This window comes from Ochotona princeps, chromosome 13 (assembly GCF_030435755.1).
Source record: "Ochotona princeps isolate mOchPri1 chromosome 13, mOchPri1.hap1, whole genome shotgun sequence".
In the NCBI taxonomy this organism is placed as follows: domain Eukaryota; kingdom Metazoa; phylum Chordata; class Mammalia; order Lagomorpha; family Ochotonidae; genus Ochotona; species Ochotona princeps.
The window spans coordinates 44,808,358-44,834,774 of record NC_080844.1 but is presented as its reverse complement, the minus strand read 5'-3'; the positions used below and the strand labels follow the sequence as shown (position 1 = coordinate 44,834,774).

Here is a 26,417-nt window from a genome sequence, read left to right as displayed (position 1 = left end):
TCACTGGGCAATATAATCTCATGGGACTGTGTTCATATAGGCATCTTGCACTTGACCAAGTCATTATTATGTGGTGCATAACCATTTTCAATTGATACATAATAGTTGTATATATGTATTGGGTATAGTGTTATTTCAATACACGTATGCATGAGTAAATGACCTACTCATTGCCTCAAACACCATTTCCATGTTGGAAAGATTCAAAAGCTTCTCTACTAACATTTTGCAATGAACAATTAGTTGCTGCCAACCACAGTCAGTCACTCTACTGCACTATAGGTCTCCTTATCTGGCTGTGGCATAATAGGTAAAGTGGCTTCTGTGAGGCCAGCATCCCACACGGGCACTAATTTGAGTCCTGGTTGCTCCATTTTTTTTGATCTAGCTCCCTGCTAATGTGCCTAGCAAAGCAGCAGAGGATGGCCCAAATATTTGGGCCCCTACACCCACGTGGGAGACTCAGATGAAGCTCCTAGCTCCTGGCTTCGGACTGGCCCAGCTCCAGATGTTGCAGCCTTTTGGGAAGTGATGCAGAAATGGAAGATCTCTCTCCTTTTCTCTTTGTAACTCTACCTTTGAAATAAATAAATCTTTTTAAAAAGTCATTCTTCCTATCCAACTGTACCCTTTTCCTCTTGATCATCCTCTCCACCTTCTCCTTTTCCCAGCCTCTGCAAACCTTACACTTTTATATCCCTCATGCTTTTAGAGAAGTTACCTACTATCCTCAAAGCCAGTTAAATTTCTTTCCTTCCAACTTTCACATTTCAGGAAACATATGTTAGCTGAAGGAGGCTGAATACTCTGATAAGAAGACCAAGGGTTTACACTAGGAAGAATCAAGTCAGAAGTCGTTTTCCTGCTCCCAACAACCCCCTTGCTAACTATCACAGTTACTATTGTTGAGCAAATCAACCTCTGGGCAAATTAACCTCTGCTATGTAACAACCTCTCACCCAGAATTAGGAACTAATATCACTTAACACATTCTCCAAATCAATGCCTCCCATGGAGAGGTGTGATCTTGCCATCCCCTCAGTCTGGTGGCCTTGTGACTCTTTTCACCAACAGAGCACAGGGAAAGTCCACCAGGGGACTTTTGAGACTAGATGATAAACAGACTTGCTGCAAAAACACTCTAACTGCTGCCCTGAAGCCACTGTGAGAGGGAAGCCACTTGGGTGACAGGCATCCCAGCCAGGTTCCAGTAATTTAGACAAAGACTTCCTTGCAGTGGACTCGCCAGTCTTGGCCAGTCCAGCCCCACCCTTTCCCTCAGCCTCCTTTCATATCCTCTCCAGCTGCAGCCTTGGACACTCAGAAGAGAGAACCCATTTTTGCTGAACTGATTCAGAATTGATGACTCACACAGTCTGTGAGCAGCAAAAATGGACTTCTTATGCCTCTAGAATTCCGGATGGTTTGCTAGCAACAGCGGTCATGAGAACAACCATCCATGCACTGTGGAGCTCCACTGACCTGGTGGATATGAGATGAGGCAGACGAGGTTCAGTAAGATACAAGGTATCATGGACAGCTGCTTCATTCCTATTGCCCAACAACTTAATGAAAACAGAACTCATTTGTTGAGCTCTTACTACATGTCAGGCAATATTAAGAGCATCTTCTAGGTGTCCATTTATTTAATACTCTCCACAATGTCTGAGGCAAATATTGTCATTATTCCTATTTTATGGATGCCAGAACTGAGGTGCAGAATGGTTAAGTAACCCTCTGCAAGTGGCAGGGCTGGGGTATAAACCCATGTAACTCCTGTAGCCGGACTGAAGGGGAACACAGGCACTGAAGTTTTACCTAACAGTTTGTTTCTCATGATGACATTTTCTGGTCCTGTCTCTAAAATGAAAATGTGGGTAGTTCTTTTTTTTTTTTTTTTTCTTGGCAAAGGGACATTTAAGGAGAATATCTAGGAGATTGACTCAGATGTTATTCTTGCCAATAAATACATAAATAAAAAAGAAAGTGTGTGTTTTATTGATACTGGTCTTTGAAGCTTTTGTTTGGCCACTGCTAAAAATACCAAACCAGTGCAGCAGTCTCTTTTCTGTACCTGAAAACACAGAATGGCTACCCCTTGCGATTTTGTCACTGAAATGAAATGGGAAAGATGGAAATTACATTACCTCGGAATAGGCTCTGATTTCTTCCCCACCTTCAGCCTAATCTTTGGCCTACTTTTATGCTGATGAGATCACATGTAGCCCTGGTCATGGTCCTCCAAGGCTTCCTCGTACCCACAGAGTCAAGTCCAGACCCGTTGGTTTGGAGTTAGGGAGCCTGTCTGATGTGGCTCTGCTCTTTCTAATGGCATGCCCTGCTAATCTTCCATTCACTCCAGGAGTGCCAGCCTGCCTTCACTTCCTCAACTGCCAAACGGACATGCCCAAGTTTTTGCCCCATCCATGCCTGCAGGCCGTTCCAGTTCAGCTCAGATGGCGGTTCCTCAGGAAGGCTCCTCTGGATCTGTCCTGCCTTCACAATGTCTTCTTGCCATGTGCTCCTCATCCTTTGATAAATCCATGACAGCATTAATTGCATTTTTCCTGTTTCTTCTAAATAGCCATGTATATGTCCCATGTTAACAGTGTTTCTTCATCAGATGAGTTCCTTCTAGAAAAAGGATCACACACTTCATAATGGTCCCCATCACCTAGCAGGTAGTGTCTGGGAACTGAAAAAGCTGAAGATAAATGAAATCCATAGCTGCTATGACTGATGGTATTAACACAGGACCTTTGTGCTTCTGATAAAATACTATGTGTTTAAATTAAATTTTAAAGTCTGGACCCAGTGGTTCTAAAATCATCATTCTTTGAAGCAGTTGCATCCTACCCAACTGAAGTGTTTGTAGCTTAAATTAGAATGTGTTAGAATATGCTAAATTTAAATGTTTAAAAAAATTTGAACACATTTTTCTTAAACTTATGGCACCTGTTCTCACTTTTCTGCTGACATGTGTTAGCAGACGACCAGACCCCCCCCCCAAAAAAAAAAAGACTAGTATAAATGAAAAACTGGAGAAAGTAGTTTCTTAAAATTGTCTCTCATAACTGGATACATTTTGTAAAGTGGAATGCAGAATACATTACAATATAGCCATATGATTAATTAATTAATTCATATGATGGAACTGAATAAGTTCACAGATTTGGATGTTTTACAAAGTACTATTCCATCCACATGAGGAAGTCATGCTCACTTTCTGAGGTCATTCTGAGGGCACACTATGTTATCACTCGGAAATAGAGATTTTTAAGTCCTAATACATAGTATTCAAGACACTGTACCTGTATAGTCAAGTTGGAAATATTTTATCATTTATAACCAGCCTTTAAAATTCATTCCAGAGCCTGCAGAGGTCTATAGACAGTGAAAGAAGCCATACTTTATTAGGTGTGGACTGGGGCGGGGATCAGCAATCACACAGCCCTGTTGTGAGCTGACAACCTCAGGGGCAGGAAAACCAGATGTTGCCAGCTGTTCACATATATAAAATAAATCTAAAAGACAACTCTGTTGAAAAATGTGCAAATGACTTGAATCTGTTTCTCCAGGTGAAATATGATATTGGTCAATGCACACAAAAAGAGGTTTAAGATCAAGAACTCTATAACTAGCAGTTGACAACTAGACAGCTCTATGCAGAAGAAGGAATTTGGATACCTATCTACTCCACACATGATTAGCCCCAAACAGATCTAGCACCTAAATAGAAGTGAAAACTATAAAAGTTTTAGAAGAAAACATAGGACAAATTGTCCTTAGACAATAAATTCTTAGCACACAAAAGCACAATCAAGCAAAGAAAAAAATAAACTGGGGCCCGGCGGCGTGGTCTAGCGGCTAAAGTCCTCGCCTTGAAAGCCCCAGGATCCCATATGGGCGCCGGTTCTAATCCCGGCAGCTCCACTTCCCATCCAGCTCCCTGCTTGTGGCCTGGGAAAGCAGTTGAGGACGGCCCAATGCTTTGGGACCCTGCACCCGCGTGGGAGACCCGGAAGAGGTTCCTGGTTCCCGGCATCGGATTGGCGCGCATCGGCCCGTTGCGGCTCACTTGGGGAGTGAATTATTGGACGGAAGATCTTCCTCTCTGTCTCTCCTCCTCTGTGTATATCTGGCTGTAATAAAATGAATAAATCTTTAAAAAAAAAAAAAGAAAAAAATAAACTGGACTTCATAAAAATTAGAAATGTCCGCACACCAAAGAAACCATCAAGAAAGTGAAAAAGAGGACCCAGCACATGGATGACTTGCGGAGAAGAGCAAAGCCCTGCTGAGCTGTAGGGGTCACGGAGCAAATTAGCCAAGTGACACGCTTACACATACTCCATCTTCACACAAGCCCAAAGCAATAGGGCTTGGCTGACACCTTCCAAATTCCTAAAAAGAGCCATGGCAAAATTGAAGCCTGCTAAGTCATAGGGTATATTATACCACACTAAAATATAGCAGAAATAGGAGATTATTCCAAAAGCAGAAAACTTTGTATGACATTTTTAAATGTCCCTTAAACATACGTGGAACTGTTTATACCAATGGATAGAAAATCTTTAGGCTGAGTTAATAGATAACAGTGGATTCCCGTAGTAAGTCATTTCTAAACATGAAGACTGTCTGTCTCCAGTTTGTGCAAAGCACATTTTCTCTGCGTCCACTGGTGTCCTACTTCTGAACTGGAAGCTACAGACTCACTGGCGTCTGGTTTGGATCCCTGACATATTCTTGGTGTTTGGCTCCACAGCAGCCTGACTCTGTCCTGCTCACACTGGCCTTGCCTGATTTTTAGCAGTTCTGTGTTCATTAAGCATTAGGTTGTCACATTTGAGCCTTGACTGCTTCTTGCAAGCCTCTGATTTACAATTTCTGGTTCCAATGTTGTCCATACGTTGATAAGACACACGGTAGAGAAGGCATAGCTGCAAGCTGAGCCCTACTTGGATCACCATGTGAGAACAGTTTTGTTTGGAATTAGAGAAGCCATTATCAATGAAGGATGAAGGATTGGAGCCAACTTTTCTAGGATTCAATGATTCTTTTTTTATTAGAAAGTCAGATATACAGAGAGGAGGAGAGACAAAGATCTTTTGTCTGCTGATTCATTCCCCAAGCGGCCGCAATGGCCAGAGCTGCGCTGATCCAAAGCCAGGAGCCAGGAGCCTATTCCGGGTCTCCCACGCAGGTGCAGGGTCCCAAGGCTGTCCTTGACTGTTTTTCTCAGGTCACAAGCAGGGAGCTGGATGGGAAGTGGGGCCACTGCGGTTAGAACTGGTGCCCGTATGGGATCTCATGCACATGAGAGGCGAGGACTTTAGCTGCTAGGCTACCATGCTGGGCCCCAGGATTAAATGATTCTTAAAGAGACCTCTCACTCTTCCATTAAACAGGGTCACCTGCCAAAACTCCTCACTCCAACTCCATGCTGTCCACACATCAGAACCACCTGAGCAGCTTTAAATACATTTCAGACTGGATTCCACACCTGGAGATTCCTGTTTCACGGTTTGTGGCAGGATCGTGTCACTCATAATTCAAAATGTTCCTCGGATGATACCAATGTTCAGGCAAAGTTGAAAACTATTAAGTTGGTTTACTGTCACAGTTTTCAGTGTGTGGACCCTGAACAGCAGAATCAACATAAAGTATCACCTAAGAACTAATTACAAGTGCAAATTCTTAGCCCTATCCCAGATCTAGTGAACCAGAATTTCTGGGGGTACATCGCAATGAGTCGTGGCTTAGTAAGTTCTACAGGTGGCTCAGATGCAGACTACGATTTCAAAACCAGTGCTTTACAGGTGGACTATGTCATTGTTAGTTGGCGAATTACGAGGAAGGTAAACAAGCAGTGAGACGTCTAATAAATCTTAGATGCATGGTTTAACCATCACAACATATTCATGAAAAGAACCTCCTATAACAAAGGCAAGCTGATGAATGCTTTTGCTTTGATGACATGGGGGGTTATGGTATTTGTTGACATGGGCAAAAGTAGCTGTTGACTGTTTAATGCTAGCCTTGGGAGTCCCAAAATAACAGTCACCTCGGAGACAGCCTGAAGGTTCTGCATTTCTATTGGTTCTTTGCATGAATGAGGTCAGTAAAATAAGGTCACGCTGGACTTTCCTGCTGCCCCAGGAGTTCAGAGGGCATTCTTGGTGCTGGTTACAGGTACATGTGTAAGATTCTGTTACATCACCATCTGCTATTAATGTAGCCAAACTACAAGTCAGTTTGCCTGGAAGGGTGATTGGCTTACAGATCTCGCTTCTACAGCAATGATTCTCAACTGGGAGGATTTAGATGCCCCTACCCTCTGAGGGGAGGCAACTGGCAATCCCAGAGACAATTTTGGTTTTTACAACTTGTGGAAGGGGACACTGCTGGTATTTAATGGACAGAGGCCAGGGAGGAGGCTAAACATCCTACAATGTACAGGACACCCCCCCCCCCCTTAACAAGTCATTTTCTGGCCCTACATTTCAATACTATAGTGGTTGGAAGCTCTCCTTTAAGGAAATAGGAAGTCAGGTGGCAGAAATATCACAGCTACATTTTGGTATTTGAAGAAGGCAAAATATCTTCCAAGACTCTTTAATAAGTATTGCCTCATCTGCATTAAAAGATTTGGATGTCTCCTCATAAAACAGCTCTCCAGGACCCTGTATACTTTCTATGCCTTGAAAAAGAAAAGAAAAAAGCAAGTAATTGATTTGGTTCCTCCCTCTTTCAAAAATAGCTACAGCACTTAGGCAAGGTAATTGTTGCCAAGATAAAACAGAGAAGCTTAGGAGGAGGGCAAATTGCTTGGAAACAGAGAACTAAGGAGAGCAGATGTTATGGTTTCTGCTTCACTTGTGACCTTCACCTTGTAAAGCACACAGTATTTTGTCACATTCTTCTCTCTGATGCCCCTGCAGCCTTTTATTTTCATTTGGTAGACAGTAATGAGGGCCTCCTCTTTCTTATCTTGGTCTTGGGGACTTGAAACGTATTGCTAAGCATAAAGTATATTGCCCCTAGCAGCAGCATATTCATTATCTGGACATCCATTTAAAATGCAAGTGTTGGGGCCCTAATTCTTCATCTGAATTAGGATCTTAGGAGTAAATAGGGGCTGAGCCTGTGTGGATTTAGAAGGACTGGAAGCATTGCCATCACCCGGGAGCTTGTGAGATGCAGAAGTTCATTCTAGCTTTTGGAATCAGAATTTTCATCACAACTTCCAGATGATACTTAGTCATGAGACGAACTGGTCAAGCCATTGTGGTTTTCTGCCAGCGTTAGGACTGATATTTTTCTGTTTTCATTGTGGATTCCTTTATTTTATCTTTATCTATCAGTGATGATATTAGTCTGTAGCTCTGTGACTCTCAACAATGGCTGTCCATGGCAACCACTTCGAATCTTTCAAACCTATTGGCTACTTTGTCCCACCCACAGGAATTCTAGCATAATTGATCTGAGTTATGGTTGGGGCACTGGAATATTTAAAACTTTGAAAAATTCTAATGGGCTGTTGCATTTAAGAGTGTCTGCTTTAGTCCTTGACCCTGTCCTTTTCGGCTTCTTTTCTTTCAATGAAAAAATCCCAGAAGAGCCTGTCACTTTAAATCTCACTATCTTAACATCAGCATCCACTCTGAACTTTTTGTTCTATTTTAGCTTTTTTGCCAGCGTACCGCTCTCCTCTCCCTCAGTGTGGCCAAAATCGCTTCACAAGCTAAGAACTGATTTTCAAGACCCGCCATCTTTGCTCTTCCTCTCTTTTTACAACAGTAAATGGCACCAACCTTGTAGTTACCCAGAGTCATAACTAGAGTCATCTTTTACCTTCTTCTTCTACTACTAAAAAATCCCCACATTAAGTTGTTAATGCTTACCATGTACCAAGCATTCACATAGATAACTCAAGTACAGCAATGAGCACAACAGACAAAATCATTTTGCTTTTGCAACTTTAACACTCTTGTAAGTTGGGGGTGAGACTTAAGAAACAAGATCAATAGTTAAGCCATCTACATAGTGGGAGTGTGCAAGCAGGTGTTAAACTTTTAGGTCAGGTGGATCAGGAAAGAACTCCCTTAGCAGCTAATGTCTGACTAAAGATCATGAAGGTGGTCAGGAAGGCAGCCCCATGAATATCTGGAGTGACACCTTTAATAGCAGAACGACATCCACAGGCCCCACATTGAAAATTTAATTGTGTGTTGGAGAAACAGCAGAGAGGCCCATGTGGCTGTTGTAGCGCTGGGGAGAGGACAGCAGTGGCAGCCAAATGACGGGTTGGGGAGGTGTAGAGGTGACGAAGTCTAGAAAGCCTTCATAAGAACTTTGGATCTCATTCTAAGTAATTTAAGAAACTACAGTTCTATGTTTGTGAGTAATTGTAATTTTTTTAACCAAAAATTGGTATGATCTGATTAACATGTCAGAAGGAAATCTCTAGCTCTGGGTTAAGATTAAATACCAAGTGGGTAGAGGTAGCAGCAGCGAGACCTGATAGGACGCTCTGGGAATGAGATAACTGATGGTGTGAACTGGGACGGCAGTCATGGAGGTGGAGAGGTGGTGTCAGATCTTCCAGCTGTGTTTGGAAGCAGAGTACGTCTAAGGGACTGGATGTGAGACAACAGAGAAAAGAGAGGTTATGGCCTGAACACTCAGAGGAACGGAACTGCTGTTAACAGAGCTTGGGAGTATTGCACAGGAGTACTTCTGGCAAAAAAGAGCAAGAGCATGGTTTTGAGATGCCCTTTAGACTTACCAGTGGAGATGTGGAAATAGCAGTTGGAGCTTAGGTTAATGATCTCTTTGGGAGAATCAATGAAATAATCAAGTGAGTGTAATTATAGAAGAGATCTATTTCTGAGCCCCGAGACGGTCTCAAATTTAGAAGCCAGAGAAATACAACATGCTGGCACTCATTTGAGTGTCTGATATGAGCAGACTGATTTCCACATGCAGAAAATACATCAGAAGATGTAGGAGACTGAGAAGGAACAGCCAAAAGATAATGAAGTCTCAAAGATTTTTCATCCTTTTAATTGCAAGTGCATTGTTCTCAATATCCATATCCTCATTCTATGCTGGGTATCTGCATTGACATCATAATTGATTCCCCTTTGGGATTTTCCAGCTCCAGCTTATCCTATACACTAAAATAGAAAAAGGATCCCCGAACATCGCATTTGTAAGGATACTCCCAGTATCAATGACATTTACCAGCTGCCAGGGAAGATTGTTTTTGAACTCTTTTTCCTGGCATTAGAGGCCCCATGTGCTTTTGGTGTCTACCTTGCCTTCCTTTCCAGTACCCCATCAAAATGTGCTGTGCTTTTTCACTTTTCAGAAAGTAACTTATCAGCTAATAAACAATGGAGCAAAATGTGAATCCAGGGCCCTATTAGGACCCACCCTGGCTAAGGTTTGTGGCGAGCTTCAAGACCTAACTAACGTGCTCACTTTGGCAGCACATACACTAAAATTGGAAGACCTAAATAAGACTGAACATGTTAACCTAAGACCTCTCACACACAGAGCTCATCACGGAGATCACCCATGGGGTCAGTTTGATTCTCAAATATAACCAGGACTTCTTGCTTGAAAACCTCCATGATAATCTGGTTTTGGTAGATGATGTCATTTGTAGACAATGAACCAACCTCAGGTTTGAGGAATGACTTTGGTCATCCAACAATTCAGGTAATTGTGGCAAGTTTAAAGCCTATGTTCCTGGGAGAAGAGAAGTATGTGGCTTTATTTGAAGTAAGCTAGACACCTGAAATGACCTTACAACACAACCTTTGAAGGATTTTATTCGGGTAAAGGCAGCTGGCAGCTGCTCCAATGCCCTCTGCACTGTGTTTGAGCTAACACAAGCTGACTCCTGAGAGTATGTGTTTTGCCCTAGCGGTGACTCCAACAACATCTGTTGTACACTGGCAGCATATATGACCTCTGATATTCACTATCACTGCAAAGTGAGGATTGCTATTGCTGATAGACACAAGGAAGCTGAGACTCACAGAAATGAAATAACTGTGCATGGCCAATCATTTGTACCCAATGGAGCCAAGAAACTATCTGCTCTGCCTACCCTGACAGCCTAATGTTCTTTTCAACACAATGAACTTTTTAGGCCAAAGGTCAGTTTGCTGTGGCAGATGTATTAAGAGTTTTGGATCCATATTTTTAAGTGCCCAGAGCCTCTAGGAAAGCATGCAGAGGCAATCTGCTGCACCTTCTTACTAGTGAGTTACCAAGAGAGAGGAGGGCTTTCTGTTGGAAAGTTCTGGGAGTCACAATTCTGCCTTCCCCAATGACAACTGCTTTCTGTTCCAACTTTTCCTGTGATACTGATAATTTAGCCTCATGGGCTGACTGGAGCTCTGAGGAGTTTTGTTTAGATGGCTATATTAACAGATGACCATGTTTTAGTTTGCCTGAGATGTCTGAGAAAGGGCAAGGTGATGGGAAGAAAACTACCTCTAACTGACCACAGGATGAAGAATAAGGCTCAGCGTTGGTCTCTTGGGTCCTGTCAATGGGCTGGATCAAAGAAAGGACTTGTTATGAGATGACTAACTACAGTCAACTCATTTACCTATGTCAGGGAGGTAAGAGACACACAGCATAGCATCTTAAGTACACTTACATTTACAATACAGTGTAAATGTCTCCCCTCCTGTAAAAATTTATTTTTGTATTTATTTGAGAGGGAGACACATACACACACAAAGGCAGGGGGATAATCCAGCCTGGATCTGGGAGCCATACCTCCCATGTGGATGGCAAAATCCGAAATATTTGAACCATTACTTTTGCCTCTTAGGGTCTACATTAGCAGGGAATTGGAGTCAGGTGCTGAAGACAAGTATCAAAATTAGGCACTCTGACACAGGATATGGCATCTTAACCTGTGTCTTAACCACAAGGCTCAAGACCTGTCCCATTAGTCCCCTTATAAGAAGATGGAAGCTAAGCCTTGGAGTGATGGATGACCTGACCAAGTCACACAGGTAGCACATGAAGGAGATCCAAGCCCAGGCCTCTGGTAGTCTCCGTCTGTGTCCATGTCTCCGTTGATTGGAGTGTGAATCACAGACATGAGTTCTGGTTCTACCTCTGTCACTGATCTTGAGCAGGACATTCCAGTTTCCGCATCCCAGGTGCCTTAGAGATATGAAATGGGGCTAAGAGCTACTGGCCTCACATTCTCAGGGAGCATAAAGCTGCCTTGAGAAGGTATTGCATATGCAAAAGGCTTGGCAGCTCTCAAGGATCATTATCACTATTTCTGCTCATCCTTTCTGGGTCTCTCAACCTTTAAAATTAAAGGGCAGAACAGGGTCATGACCGGGTTTCTTTTTCTGCTTGCAAATTACATGTTCTTACAAATCTAAACAGTCCTGTGCTGCAAAAACAGTTTGACTTCAGAGGATGCTTTTTGCGTGATGACATATGATACAACTATTTTAACAGTGCCAACAGTTTCAGCTTGTCTGTTCCAACAGCTGTGGTCTCTAATGTTTATATCTTAATACTGAAGAACTCCATTGGCGTGAGATGAGAAAAAGCTACCTTGATCTGTACCAAATAATTTTCTAACAAATCAGGAAAAGAAACATCACAACCCTGCACCAACCACACGAGTGTGGAAAGACAAAACTGAATCTCTAGCTTAAAAAAACAATTCTGAATTTTGTAGTAATTGTCTTGTTCTATTTTATCGGAAATAGAGTAATCAACACCTCAATCCCCAAAATATTTCTTGAGCCACAAAAAGGCAATTATAAAAAAGCCAACCGTGTCATCCAGAGCACCATGGTAACCAACATCACTAAGACATGAAGAAAACAGTTGTTAGTCACTAGAATGTGAGCCAGTTGGCAGTTTGGTCTGCTGAGCAACACTGCAAAAATAGCAGAGAAACGACCCATTTTCTGGAGGTCTTGCACAGCTTTGAATCTGGTTCCAGAAAGAACTGTTGCAGGTCCGTAGGCCAAGTTCACACCTTACTACGCCAGTTACTGGCTGATTAATCATTATTCAGCAGGTATTTACCGAAGATTATTTATACCAGGAATAACACTCAACATGCATGCTTATGTGAATTCTCAGTAAAATAGAAGCTATATGAGAGATGGACAGAAAAAGAGTGGTTTTGTGTAGAGTACAGTGGGGTCAGGAATCTGCCTGAGGCTGACTCAAAGAGAACTGATGTTTGACAGCCAGAGTAAGAAAAAATTAGGGAAGTAGACAGAAAACTGCATAATATATTTTCTCATAACCACAATCCTGCGTCATCAAGATTCAGGTATATTTAGCACCCTTTGTTAAGGAAGGCAGGAATGGTTCAAAAACATTTTAGAATTATTGCCGTCAAAAACAGTGAAAAATGCACAGTTCTGGCACCCAAAGGGAACAAAAATTACACTTGACAAATGAGTCATTGTGCCCTGTTGTGCTGGCGGGAAACAGCACTAGGATCGCTGTTTTGCCAGCATTCAGACACAGCGTCGCCTCCCCCCTCTGCCTTTAGGTTGCTAGCTCAAATTCCTGCCTCGGCTGCCATGTGCCTTCAATTCAGCCCTGCTTATCAGAGTCGTTTTTCAAGGCTGAGCTGAACTTGCACCTTCCTTAGAGAGGTTTCCAGGCCATGCAGGGCACGGCACAGATCTTTTCTAAATGCCTTTGCTTCCAGGCCACCCTGCCTCATACCTTCCCCTGGGGACCTTCCCTGCTGCCTCATGTTCCTGGAAGGCCAGTGATGTGTATCTGTCTGAGCCCTGGCATGCAGTGAACGAAACAGAACTGAACTGCCCTTGCCACAGTGACAGTCACTGGGGACGCAGGAAAGGCAGGCTGTCAGAAATGATGCTTTCTCCAATGGCTGTTACATAGTCTGGGAACCTCGCCGGGCACTGCACTGGTGCTTCTTCCTTAGGGCCATTGCTGGTGGGCTCCCTTCCCCACGTCAGAGACAAACATCTTCTGACCGCTCTTTAGGGTTCAGTTCAGTTCATCTGGGGAGAGGGGAGTCTCATCCTACCTAAAGACCAGTACAGGACCTTCTGCCAGACACTCCCAGGGTTCCTTATTCCTTGTATTCAAATAATTTATTCCATATTGTAATTATTCATGATGACTCTCTCTCTCTCCCTACTTGGCTGCAATCCCCAGGAAGGCAGGGATGGTATCTGTCTTGCCCACACTAAATCCCCACCGTCTGGCAAAGCCAAAGACCCACTCAGTGTACTTGTATGGAAGGGAGAATTGAGAAGAATCTCCATTTGGGAAAAGAACATAGAGAAGCACATGAAAAGAGAATGGAGAGTTGTTACTGTGAAAGGCCAAGGGTCCAGAGGTGAACCGGTGCAAAAGAACCCTGACACATAAAGAGGAGAATGCGTGACTGCAGCTGAAGGACCATGTTATTGTAAGACACGGGGACAATGAGGAGGGGAGAGGGAGGAGAGAGGAAAGAGAGGGAAGGGAGGGGAAAGCCCTATACCTACAAAGCCGTGTAATGGAAGACAAGAACTAAGGAAAGGCAGCCGAGCAAAGCCCACAGACCCCTTCCAAAGGCTTTCAGAGAGCTAAAAACACAAACAAGTGGATCTGGTGGTTAAAAAATTGGAACTGAGGGTAAGACAGGATTGCCTTCAAATAAGAGAAGTCAGGAAGTATGATGAAAAGAGAAAATGGAGTTCAACCACAAGCTGTGGTATTCAGATCAGATAAAAAAGATAGTCTGACAATGGAGGCTGAACTGGCCTGGAAAGAAGAACTTTAAAGAAGAAAAAGTTTGAATTAGATTCTCCTTCAGGCTGTTTTTAGCCTTTTTCCACCTCAGGTTCTATTGTTACTTTTCTTTGCCTGAAGGAAGGCGAAGAAAAAGAATATTGCATAACAACATTTCAGCAATCACAATGAAAAATTTTAAAGGGAGAAAAGTCAATCTACAGTTTCATCATCTTACAATTGACTTCATTTTTTCCTGTTCGTTCTTCCTATCTGTGTGTGACAGATTATGCTTTGTTTTCTGCTAGCTCTGTTGTTTAGAACACAAACATTTTCTTGGTCTACATTTTATCAATTGATATTCAGTAATACTTATTATTTTTGAAAGCATATTATATCTTACTATACCAGAGAAGAGTAATAACTGTTAGTGAAGATATTTTAATTTTCCTTTTAGGGGGTCCTGAAGTATGGCACTAAGGTTTTGGAAGATTTTTTCTGTAGAATTAGGCAATGGGATGGTTACTCCTCTTGCTTATATAGCTTACATTAGCATTTTGAGTGTAAAGTGACACTCAGACTCTTCTGACCAGATTATTCCTTGGGTAAAACATATATTCTGTGTCTGGGACAGGAGAACTGACTGGCTGTAGGGGACCTCTGAGGGGCCTTCAAAAATGTCACTGAAAACACAAATCATGCAAAAACCATGCAAAGATCTCAAACATTTCTTTTGCAACGGAATAAACATTATCTTTGAACTCCACAGTCCCACAAACTTTTTAACTTGCTTTTGTACTTCAGGCAACAAACTACTTGCAGGAAGACCCAAGATGGAGGATGACAACATGCAGCTACATTGGGATAGTCAGAGCTGGTCATGGTCACCATGGTATTCCCAGGGCCTATTGTGGTGCCAGGCCCAAAGCAGGAGCGGGGGTGGGGGGGTGGAGAATTTACTGATGCAATCCACCAAAGAGTGAAGGCTGAGTATGAAAACTGCAATAGGTCCTATTGAAGCCACATGGTGTGGTGCCAGTCTACAGATAGAACAAGCCTGCAAATGAGGGCTGGGACTGTCTTTTGTTTGTAGACAATGTTACTGACATAGCAGAGTTTTCTAAATGAGTTAAATACCAGAGCTGTAGTGCCCAGAGGCCTCTGATTTGCAGAACAAAGCTTTCTTCTTCACCCCATGGGTTTCCCCTAAATAAAAACTCTAACAGAGCTGTAAATTTTAGAAGCACAATAAATCTCTAAGACTCCAGTTTACAAATTAGTCCTCCCAAATTACAGAACTCACCCAGAGGAAACTGTAGTGAAAATAACACCATCTCAAAAGAAAAGCACTCCGGGTTTTCTGATTTGAGGATGAAGGCAGGATAATGGGTTTTTCCCCTTTATTTTCTTTTTAAACATTTGATGAAGGTTATTATTATGTACATTTCTCATAGGACAAAACAAAATTATTTCTGGGCGGTGGGATGGTTATATTCAGGTGAGTTTCATGCATTTTTTTTCCTGTATTCTATGTGCACAGAAACCAATGTCAATAAAAATTTTTATGAAAACGAAAGTGACCCCTATTCATAATTACTATGTCCCCCACGGTTTCATTGCATTTTCATATCTCCATTGTAAATATTTTTGTTCTGATGATTTATGTCTAAGCTGGTCCTGTCCATAAGGTTAAATAAAGACACTTATATAAGGTCATGGAAAATGGAAGTACAAGCTAAGTTCATTTTAGTGCAAAAAAAATTCAAATATTGTATAGTCTTGTCATAATACACATTTCCACCAAGTTTTTGCGGTACCCTTGCATTTGAGCTGTGAACTGTCATGTCACTGGAAGTCACTGGAAAAGGTAGTCTGTCTTCTAGCTTTGCAAGGGGAGTCCTTCCTAACCCCACCATACTCTAGGCTCTTTGGGAGTAAGGACTGTTAGCCCGGAGGGTCTGGGGGCAGGCGGAAAGTCCCTAGGTGGTACCAAAAGTTCCAGTGGAGAATAGTAGCCTGGGACTCATTCAAATGGAGCCAACCAATCAGAAGGCTACATATACCTTTACTTCAAGTTCACCACTACTTAAGCTAGGCGCGCCTCATTCCAGTGCGATCTTTGTGGTTCACTCCTTTGCTGACAGGTGAACCTCTCCCGGGAGCAGACCCCAATAAAAGCATGGTTTTATCGTCATAAACTCTGCTATATCATCATAGCCCTGCTGTTTTGGTGTGGGTTTTTATCTAACAATATGCTCAACTCTTAGCACTTGCTTTGCTCATGATTAGGAACTGTGGCAACAAATAAATATGCCTAGGCTGGTGTGATGTTCTAGTGGCTGTAAAGCCTTGCCTTGCATCCACTGGGCATCCTATATGGGTGCTGGTTCACGTCCTGGTTGCTCCACTTCCTATTCAGCTCCCTGCCTGCAGCCTGGGAAAGCAGTAGAGGACAGCCCAAAGCCTTGGAACCCAGCACCCGCATGGGAGACCCAGAAGAGGCTCCTGGCTCCTGGCTTTGGATCAGCTCAGCTCCACTGCTGCAACCATTTGGGGAGTGAACCAACAAGAGGAGATTCTTCTCTCTGTCTTTCCTCCTGTCTGTAAATCTGCCTTTCCAATAAAAATTAAATAAATCTTAATATAAAAAAAGAAATAGCTGTGCTAAAGAAGCAGACAAATAGTATGTGCATCACATGTCTTCTAACGCAGTCTGTTTGTCCTGCTGCGGAATAGTCCAACACGAGTGAATTGGAGATAACGATTCATTTACTAACTCTCCACAGATCCCTTCCATTATATTACGGTTTAATTCCTTCGATCATTCATTTGGTCTTTCAACAAACATGACTGAAACTTTACTCTGTGTTTCTTCCAGGGATGGATGCTAGAGTTACAGTCTGCCCTCTGGATGTTCTTTCTCTGGGTGAGGGGCGCTTAGAGGCAAGCACAAGCACGGTCTGTTGGTTCATGAATTGAGATAAGCACATGGAACAATGAAGTTGGCTAAAACCGGAGTTTACAGGAGAAGCTTGCCAGAGGAGGTAGCCTCTGAGCTTAGTGTTAAAAGAGCTGGAGCTGGATTAGTCAGGCAAATCAGATTTCCTTCAGCATGAGCTGAAGGAAAAAGACAAGAAACTCAGGGCTACTGGAGCCTAGCATTGTGGCTGAGTGGTGAGTGGCAAGGCCAGAGGGGAGAACAGCAAGCTGGTAGGAGACAGTTGGCATGCCTGGTACCAGCTTAGACTTCATCCTGCAGGAGGGAGCTGCAGAAAGGTTTCAAGCAGGGATAATACTCCTGGAGATTATTTTAGTGGCCCTGGAGAGGATGGTTTTGAAAGAGACAAAAATTTGAAGTTTAACTTCTTTGGAAGCATTTGAATGAATGAGTAATTTATTTGCATTTATACTAAATAATCCCAGCTAATGCCTAGCACTTAAATAGGCAGTATAATGCAATGGTTTCAATGTTTCAAACAGCCCTATAAGTAAATACTCATTGTACAGCTAATGAAGTAGACATTGCTAAGTAGGTAATTTACTCAAGACCTGTATCAATCCAGGCCAGCTGGCATCAAAGCTTGTGCTCTTAATCACCACTCCATGTTTCATTTCTGTCTCTTGTATTAGAACAAAGTGCATGTGTAGTGGTGGTGTTCTCCCCTATGTCCACCTAACAGGTTTATAGTAACTATTTGTTGAATAAAATCAATGAATATCGTAACAGAACAAACAGTGTGCTAAATTATGCATAGATTCAATAGTATAGATGCAATATTAACAATTTTATGGTCTAAATAAATGGACTTTCAAGATCATGATGGATTGAATGTTTGCTCCCCCAATTCTCACACTGAGCCCTGAATGCTTCTCCCCCAGCTCCTGTCTCCCACCTCTAAGGGAGCTTCTAAGAAAACAGTTATGGGAGGTCTTCAGGGTAGGATGCAATCCAATAGGATGGAGTCCCTCTAAGAAGAGGGGAGAGCAAAGCTCTCTTGCAGTCTGTGTGCACGTACTGAGGACAGGCCGTGCGAAGACCAGAAAGAAGGTAACCACCTGCATGGCAGGAAGAGAGCCCTCACCGGAAACTGAACTCGCCAGAGACTTCACCTGGACATCTAGTCTCCAGAAGTGTGAGACAATTCATCTCTTTTGCTGAAGTCTTCCAGTCTACAGTGTTCTGCTGCAGCAGCCCAAGCTGACTCAGACAATGGAGAAGAGCACAGGGGTGGACCGTGGAGGCAAGGTTCCCAGCACTGGAACCTGGAGGGATGGTGTGCCCACAGCTGGGACAGAGAGCCAGGAAAAGGAAGAGGAGAGATTTGTTGTGGTCATCAATGGAGTAGCTCTAATTATTCTATTCTTAGGATTCATCTCCCTCAAACATAGAAATAACAATTCACATCCTAGCTATCAGGGAGACGCAAACCAAAACTTCACTCTATCAGAAAGGCTAAAGTCCAAAACACAGGGAGTAACAAATGCACAAAAATGTGGAAAGGGGATTCTTATACACTGTTGGAGGGAAGGTAAACTAGTGCAGGACTGTGGAAAACAGTATGGAGATTTTGGAAAAAAACAAGACAAACAAATAACAGCAATAACAACAACAACAAAAAACCAATCTTAAAATAGGCTTAACATATGGCCCAGCAATCCTACTTTTGGCCATATAACCAAAAGATATAAACCCATTATATCAAAGAGACACCTGCATCATCATGTTTATCACAACTCTGTTTACAAAAGCCAAACCATTAAATCAACTAAGGTTGATGGATGAAAGGATAAATAAAATGGTTCACATATATACAATGGAATATTATGGAATATTCAGCTATCAAAAGGAAGAAATCCTATCACTTGCAACAAAATGAACGCAACTGGAGGATGTTGTGTTGAGTGAAATAAGCTGGACACAAAAAGACAAATCAGTGCATACTCTCGTTTCAGTGGGAGCCAAAATCAAAACAGAAAGAAACAAAAAGAACAAAAAAGAAAAGAAATACCTGTGTCAATATTGCCACAAATATAGTTTTCTCAAATTTTGTTTTATATCTTCATCAAACCAATGGGTAAGAATGTTATACTACATTTTTAATGATCTGTGACTCCTTTAAAATTTTCCATGTGAATTAAATGGTCATTTTTCCAATGGACTATTGTTTATATCCCTTGGCTTTGTTCCCTGCTAAACTAAACTTCTTATCTGGCAGAGCATTAAGCCCTTGACTGTAATACAAATTTAAAAATGTATTGTCTTAAAATCTAAAAAAGGAAAGGAAGACAGGAGAAAATATCATAAGAATTGTCCACAAGGAATATCAAATTAGTTAAAAAAATAACTTATAAATATTTTAAAAGTAAAAAGAGAAATTTTTTAAAAGAGAGGAGATAAGTTGTAGCACTGGGCATGTAGGTTCTTTAAGGTCTCACATTTCTGAGCACAGGGCCCCAAAGACTTCAGCCATCCTCTTCTTCCTTCACAGGCCATAAGCAGGAAGATGGATCAGAAGAGGAGCTGCTGGGACTTGAACTGGTACCTACTGGGATGCTGGCATGACAGTCAGAGGCTTAGCCTACCATGCTAGCCCCTCAAAAAGTAATTTAGAGTCACCTATTTGGGCAGGCATTTGGCCCAGCAGTCAAGACAGCACCTGGGTTTGTGTCCTACCCCTTAGTCTCTAGCTTCATGTGAATGTGCACCCTGGGAGGCAGCCAGTGAAGGCATCAGTAGCTGGATCCCTGCCACCAATGTTGGAGATCCATATTGAATTCTGGGCTTTGCAGGAAACAAGGGTATGGGCTATCTCTTACTCCCTGTTTCAAAACAATAAAAATCATGTTAAGAAAGAAAACATAGAACCATGAATTCAATAAATGCATTTATTCCCCTAGCCATGATGGCCACTGTCCCTACCCTGGACTACAGAGGCGATGTGATTTATTCTCTGTCCTCAAGAAATGCACAGTACTGGGCCCAGTGCGGTATCCTAGTAGCTAAAGTTCTTGCCTTGCACACGCTGGAATTCCATATGGTCGCCAGTTCTAATCCTGGCAGCCCCACTTCCCATCCAGCTCCCCGCTTGTAGCCTGGGAAAGCAGCGAGGATGAACCAAAGCATTGGGACCCTGCACCCACATGGGAGACCCGGAAGAGACTCTTGGCTCCTGGCTTCGGAGTGGCTCAGCTCCCACTGTTATGGTGGCTTGGGGAGTGACCCATCGGACAGAAGATCTTCCTGACTGTCTCTCCTCCTCTCTGTATATCTGCCTTTCCAACAAAAATAAAATCTTAAAAAAAATGCACAGTACAGAGGGGAGAAACAGTTTCTCCCCTTCGTACAGCTAGCACATTTGTTAGAAAAACCAATTTCTTATTCCCATGTTTAAAGACCTGCAATTAGGAAGTCTACAGGCAAAATCCCACACAGTTCAATCAAGTACTAGCTACCTAAAGCCAGCAATCATGGTACTGATATAAGGTTTAGAATCTTTAACTGTAAAATGGAATTAATAATACTACCCAGGAGAGTTGTAAAAGGCTAGAGACGGTGTCTGGCAGAGCTCCATCTCAATTTGAGGAGTCACAGGCCCATCATCAGTAACCTCGCTCAACCTCCTAAAGAGTTTGTTTTGGGTGGTTAAGTTACGTGAGATGCAAGAAAGTGAAGGAAATGGAAAACTCTAAAAATGGCCTAAAACACTACTGTTAAAGGCAAAGACCAGTACTTCAGCTTTCCTCTCCTAACCAATAGTGCAAACACGGAAATTGAGGATGTTCTATGATGTAGAACCTGAAAATACCTCCTTTGTTAATTATTTTGTATCTGCAACCATAAATAGATCTACCAAGCACTGTTATGTAATGGTTTGCGGCAGGTAATGCTTTTCTACCTTTAAGGTACACATAGGTTACCTGGGGGCTTGTTAAAAATGCAGATTTTGCTTCAGTGGGTTTAGGGTATGGTAGGAAATTCTGCATTTATAATTTAGACTCTCAAGTGACACTCCTGTTGCTGGTGCAGGGACCACTCGGGGTAAGCAGCACGACTCTAGAAATACTGAAGCGCCTTGCTTACACAGTGTGTTCCTTACAACGGCCTACTTCTCTTTGGTGATTTAGCTCCCTACCAACCAATTACTAATAAATATTGGCAAGCCTTCTACATATCAGATTTAGCAAATCTTCAGCAAAATTCATTTCAGGTCAATAGTAACTTTTTTGAAAAACCTACTTTGTGCAAGTAACTGTTTAAAGCACTGGAGAAACAAGAGCTAATGAGGCAAGTCCTGCAACTGAAGGGTGCTCTTACTTCAACACATCAGCTCTATAGACAACTTCTGAACAGTTTCTTGCCTCCTCTGTTGCCTAAAACTGTACAGTTGCCACAAGGACAAAAGAAAGAGTTCACAAAAGTTTTACTAAACACTATCTTAACTCAAAAGAGGTCCATACGTTGCGGCCATAAGGCGGGCTCTAATCCAATCTGACTAATGTCCTTGTAAGAACAGAACACTTGGGCACACAAGGAGACATCAGGGGTTCATGTAGGAAAGACAGTGTCAGGAAACAGAGGTGGCCATTGGCAAGCCAAGGAGAAAAGCCCAGAAGGAATCAGAGCTGCTGACACCTTGATCTTGGACTTTCAGCCTCCAAAACTGTGAGAATATAAAACTTCTGTTGTGCAGACCACCATCTGTATTTTTGGTTACAATGTCCAGAACAAACTAATACAAGTTTTTCACAGCTCTCATAGCCAGATCCAACCCTACATCTGAAGGGGACACACAGGATAAGCAAGGACCAAAGGACAAGCCAGAAGAGGATGAGCCATTAGCCCAGACTGGGCTTAAGTGGCTGCCACACCCTCAGTCCCATCCTTGTCTCATGGCACCAACTCACTTGTTGTTGCTTATTGCAGAACACCTGAGATTGGGTCATTTACATATAAAACATGAAGTGTATTTCTTACAGATTTGGAGGCTGGGATTTCCAGGAGGCTGGGATTTCCAGGAGCCTGGAGCTGGCATGTGGCCTGGGTCTCTGCTCTGCTCCCTAACATGATGGAAGGACACTGAGTCCTTGGGTGACACCCACACTACAAACAGCCAGACTTTGGCTTGCCTTTATAAAAACGCTCTCTTGATAACAAATCCCTACCATGATAACAACTTTAGAGGGACAGCCCTCACTGCCTATCTAATCACCTCTTAACACAATTAAATCTCAGCATGAGAGTTTTGGGGAGACATTCAACCATATCAGCAAATGGCCCGGATACAGTCTGGAGCTGTTCTTCCCAAGTTGGAGGTTGCAAGCAGCTTTTTGACATTTGCCTCCCCTTCCCAGGCTGTATTTGATATTCATAAAATTTTCAAAAGATTGTAGCCGGAAGAAGACCGCCAGATTTCTCTCTTTATTTCAACTCTTAGTACCTATGATGATAACATAATGAGATCAAATTATTGGTCAACAACGGATATAAAGGTCATTCAAATAAGAATCCAGCTAGCCACAGGAAAGCTACATTTGAAGCCTGGTTCTAAAGCCAGGGAACTACTCTGCTTTTGTTTTATTTATAATAAACATGCCAATCAGTATGCACAAAAAACATGCCTCTTTCAAAAAGAGCTATTCTGGAAAGTTCTAACCACATCCTTGTTCTCACACACATTTGGAGTTGTCCTCAGGCTCTGTGAGATAATCTCTCAAATGTTCCCAACAGTGACACCTCAGAGTAGATCTGGTTTTCAAAAGCAACCAAGAGTTCTTCGTACCTAGCCTGGAGTGCCAGGGGACCTGTGGAAACTATGGGATTCCACGAGGACTGACTCCCAAGTACGTGCTCTGATTTTCCTTGAGTAAATCTTAACTCACAACCTTGGAAGGCAATTTTCCAGGACAAAGCCCAGACATGAAGTAAACATGTTAGGAGCATGACATCAAGCTGAAGCGCAGGACAGCAGCAGCAACTACACTGAAGAAAACCCCGCATACTTGGAAGTGAACGATTTCTAGGGTTTCCTCGACCCAGAACATTTACTCAGGCCAAGATCTACCCTATTTCAAAAGACCTCAAGTTCAGGGGCCCTACTGCCCCAGTCACATCTTAATCTCCAAAGTGGGTACTTGATGTATGTTGCAGCCACAGCTGATGGGAAGTTAAATATGGGGAAGAATCTAAGGTACCTGGGGCTTCCTCTCCCTGACTCCAAAGCAGAACTCTGGAAATGGAAATGTCTGCTCCATGTTAAGGGAGACACTGTCGGCAGCAGGAGCTGTCCAGCAATAGATTGTTTGCTTTGAACACTCCAAGCTTCTAGCAGTGGGAAGAGTTTTAAGGAAAGGCTGTTTAGAGAACCTGCAGAGGTGCTCATTGTGACGGGTAAGGAGCCTTGCAATGACGCCCCGGGCCATCGGGACGCCAGCCTGCACAAACCGGAAACTTCTCAGGCCCATGAAAACCGCTAGTGGAACAGAATAAATGAGGAATATGGTACATCCTGTGAGGCAAGAAGGGAAAAGGCCGGGGCTCACAAGACGTACTGCAAGCAAAGTAGGTAGAAAAAAGTGCAAGAGCACAGAGGGGGTGGGAAGGTGTGTAGGACGTACAGGAGAGACCCGGCTTTGGGTAACCGAAATTTCACAGGGGAGAGGAGCTGAGGGACTAGGGTGGGACACACCACTGCTCACCTTTCTTAAATTCCTCCAACACCGTGTCCAGGCGTGTATCATTGAAGACACAGTGCAGGGGCCGGTTGTAGAAGCGGGTGACGGTGAGAAGCGGGGTGCAGTCGTCGGGGTCCACAAAGGCCAAGTCCTTGACAAACAGAATGTCCACAATGTTGTGCCGCTGGTCGCCTTCGTACACCGGGATGCGAGTGTAGCCACTGCGCAGGATCTCGGAGACAGTGGCGAAGTCCAGCACAGCGTCGGAGCGCAACATGAAGCAGTCCCCGAGCGGGGTCAGAACCTCCTCCACCACCTTGGTGCGCAGCTCCAGCGCACCCTGGATGATGTTAAGCTCCTCCTTCACAAGGTCGCTGTAGGGGTCTGCCGCCCGTAGCGTCTCCAGCAGCTTCTCCCGCGTGTAGAAGGTGCTGATCTCCTGGCGCAGTGCCCAGTCCAGCAGGCGACCCAGAGGGTAGCACACGGGGAAGGCGGCCGCCATGAGGAGCCGGGTCAAGCACACGCTGTGAGACGCAATGGCCAGCCCGTGGCGCGAACAGACGGAGTAGGGGCAAATCTCAGCCCCCAGGAACACGGCGCCGGTGCACACGAGCGCAGGCAGCCACGGGAAGTGAATACCTGCCTCGATGTAGTCTTCGCCTGGGCCCCCGACGCCCGGAGGCAGCGAGGCGTACAACCAGCCGGCTAGGGCGGCGTTGGCTCCGGCTTGGCCCAGGAGCAGGGTGCAGAGCAGATGGGTGCCCCTGCCGCGCACGGCCTGCACGCGGCGCGCCTGCTCCTGCTCGGCGGCCGAGCCGCTGTTCCGCAGCACCCGTAACTCCACCGGGTCCAGCGAGAGCAGGCTGAGGCGCAGGCCGCTGAACAGGGCGGACAGGGCCAGCAGCAGGAGCGCCCCGAGCGCCCGCAGCCACGCGGGGGGCAGCAGGTCCCCACCAGGGCCATAGAGCCGCGGGCGGACGCGCAGCAGGAAGCCGCCGGCGGCGCCGTGGTGGTGCCAAGCGCGCCCATCCCAGGCGCACAGCGAGAAGAGCTTCCCGCCACCGCCCGCGCCGACCCGCTCTGCCTCGCCCTTGCGCAGCTCTCGCACCCGCACCTGGACCAGGGCAGAGCCCGCCACGCCCCCGGGGCGCAGGGGCCCGAGGACTTCCACGTCCGACGCCCAGTCGCTCTGCTCCCGGCAGCGCTGCGGTCCCGGGGGCCGTGTAGGCACTGAGCTGGGTGCCACGCCGTTCCCGCCTGGGGGCTCCTCGATAAACACGAGCCTCGGAGCCCAGTCGCCGGTGCCGTTTTCCCCCGGAGAGAGGGTGGGTGAGGGCACTGGCGCTGAGGGCGCTGAGGGCCCGGGCTGGAAATAGACGCGCAGGAGGAAGCTGGTGCCTTCGGCCGCGCGCAGAGTGCCCCCTTCCAGAGACACGCGGCCTCCAGCAGTGTCCTCAGGCCGCAGGCCCAGCAGCCAGGCGGCGGCTGCTGGAGGCCGAGGAGACAGGGAGAAGAAGAGCAGGAGCACGGCGCCCCGGCTGCAGCAGTCCCGGAGCCTGACACCCGGCGCGGCCGCTGCCGCCGCCATCCTGCACTTGGCGCGGCTGCACGTGATACTGCAGAAAGCCTAACGAGAGAGAGCCGGAGGGAGGAGGAGCCGGAGCCCGGAACGCGGCCCCAGGCAGGTCACCACGTGTGCGCCCTCTACGCGCGTGGGCTGGAGACTGGAGGCACAGACCCTGGCGGGGCAAGGTGCTGCGGTCGGAGGTTGGAGATAGCCACGCATCGAAAGGCACAGTGCATAGCCCCATACACTTGGGTATATCTAGGCTGCAGCCTGAGGAAGGCTTGGCTTGGCCTGCCCCCCGCCGCCACCCCCGGCTCCAGCGGTACGGCGCTCCGGCGCACCGCGAACTCCTACCCGGCAGTAATTCCCTGTCCGTCCTACGGCTTCCTCATTGGTCCGGGAAATACCTCAGTGTTTCAGGTACCCTCTTGCCACTTGGCTTTTTTCCTTCCAGTAAAAAGATGTTGTGGAGGCAAAGTCTGGAGCCGGTGAAAACTTTTTAGTGATTAGCATCGAGTCCAGCTGTCCTTTTGTGTTGTAAAAATTTGCAAATTATTTCAGCCCAATTCCTTGGAAAGGTCAGTGTCTAGGGTGTCATGGTGGTATTAGGGGTTAAGCCTCAGCCTGCGGGTTGGGCATCCCATATGGGAGCCAGTTTGAGTCCTGGCTGCTCTGCTTCCCTTCCGGTTCCCTGTTAACAAGCCTAGGAACGCAGCAACAGCTGTCCCAAGTAAACCTTGCCACCCACATGGGAGAAATGCCAGACTCCTGGTTTTGATGTGGCCTAGTCTACACTGTTTCAGTTGTTTTGGGGTATGAAATAGTAGATAGATCTTCTATTTCTGCCTCTCCTCCTGTGTCTCTGCCTTTCAAATACCTACTTTTTTTTTTGAAAGGTTAGAATCTCTATCAATAAGGAACATGAAGTAAATGATGATACCACTGTGCAGTGTAATACTATACAACAGGCAAAAGACCGAGGTGGATCTATTGCACTTGTCATGATGAAAATGTGCCTCCCTGAGTTCTCATCAGCAGGAAGCTGGAGCTGGGAGCAGGGTTGGCTGGAATCTGTATAGTAAAACTCACTTTTTGGTGTGCTGTCCTATGTGCCTTGACAAGTACAAATTCATGATGCCATCATTGCAATCAAAACCAGTTCCATCACCTCCCTAAATTCTCTTGCTGTATTCTTGCAGTCAGCCCCGCCCCACGTGCCTTTTTGGAAACTGCTTATCTGTCATCCCCTAAAGTTTATATTCTCTGAATGTCAAATAAGCTGAACAACACAGTGCATGCCCTTTCTGAGGCTGGCTTCCTTGACTAAGTATAATGCATGTAAGACTTATCCATGTTATGTTTATCAATAATTCATCCTTTTTTTAAAAGAGGGATTTATTGATTGGTTTGT

At 44.7% G+C, this 26,417-nt stretch overlaps 1 protein-coding gene across 1 annotated transcript in view; it reads right to left on the bottom strand.

Annotated features, from left to right (window-relative positions):
• CNNM1 (cyclin and CBS domain divalent metal cation transport mediator 1) overlaps positions 1-25,113 on the bottom strand; it is a 52,098-nt gene extending 26,985 nt beyond the window's left edge. The window contains exon 1 of the mRNA XM_004579973.3: positions 23,464-25,113. Within this exon, the coding sequence (XP_004580030.2) occupies positions 23,464-25,027 (1,564 nt within the window). The 5' untranslated portion in view covers positions 25,028-25,113. The remainder of the gene's footprint in view (positions 1-23,463) is intronic.
• Between the last annotated feature and the right edge of the window lie 1,304 nt (positions 25,114-26,417).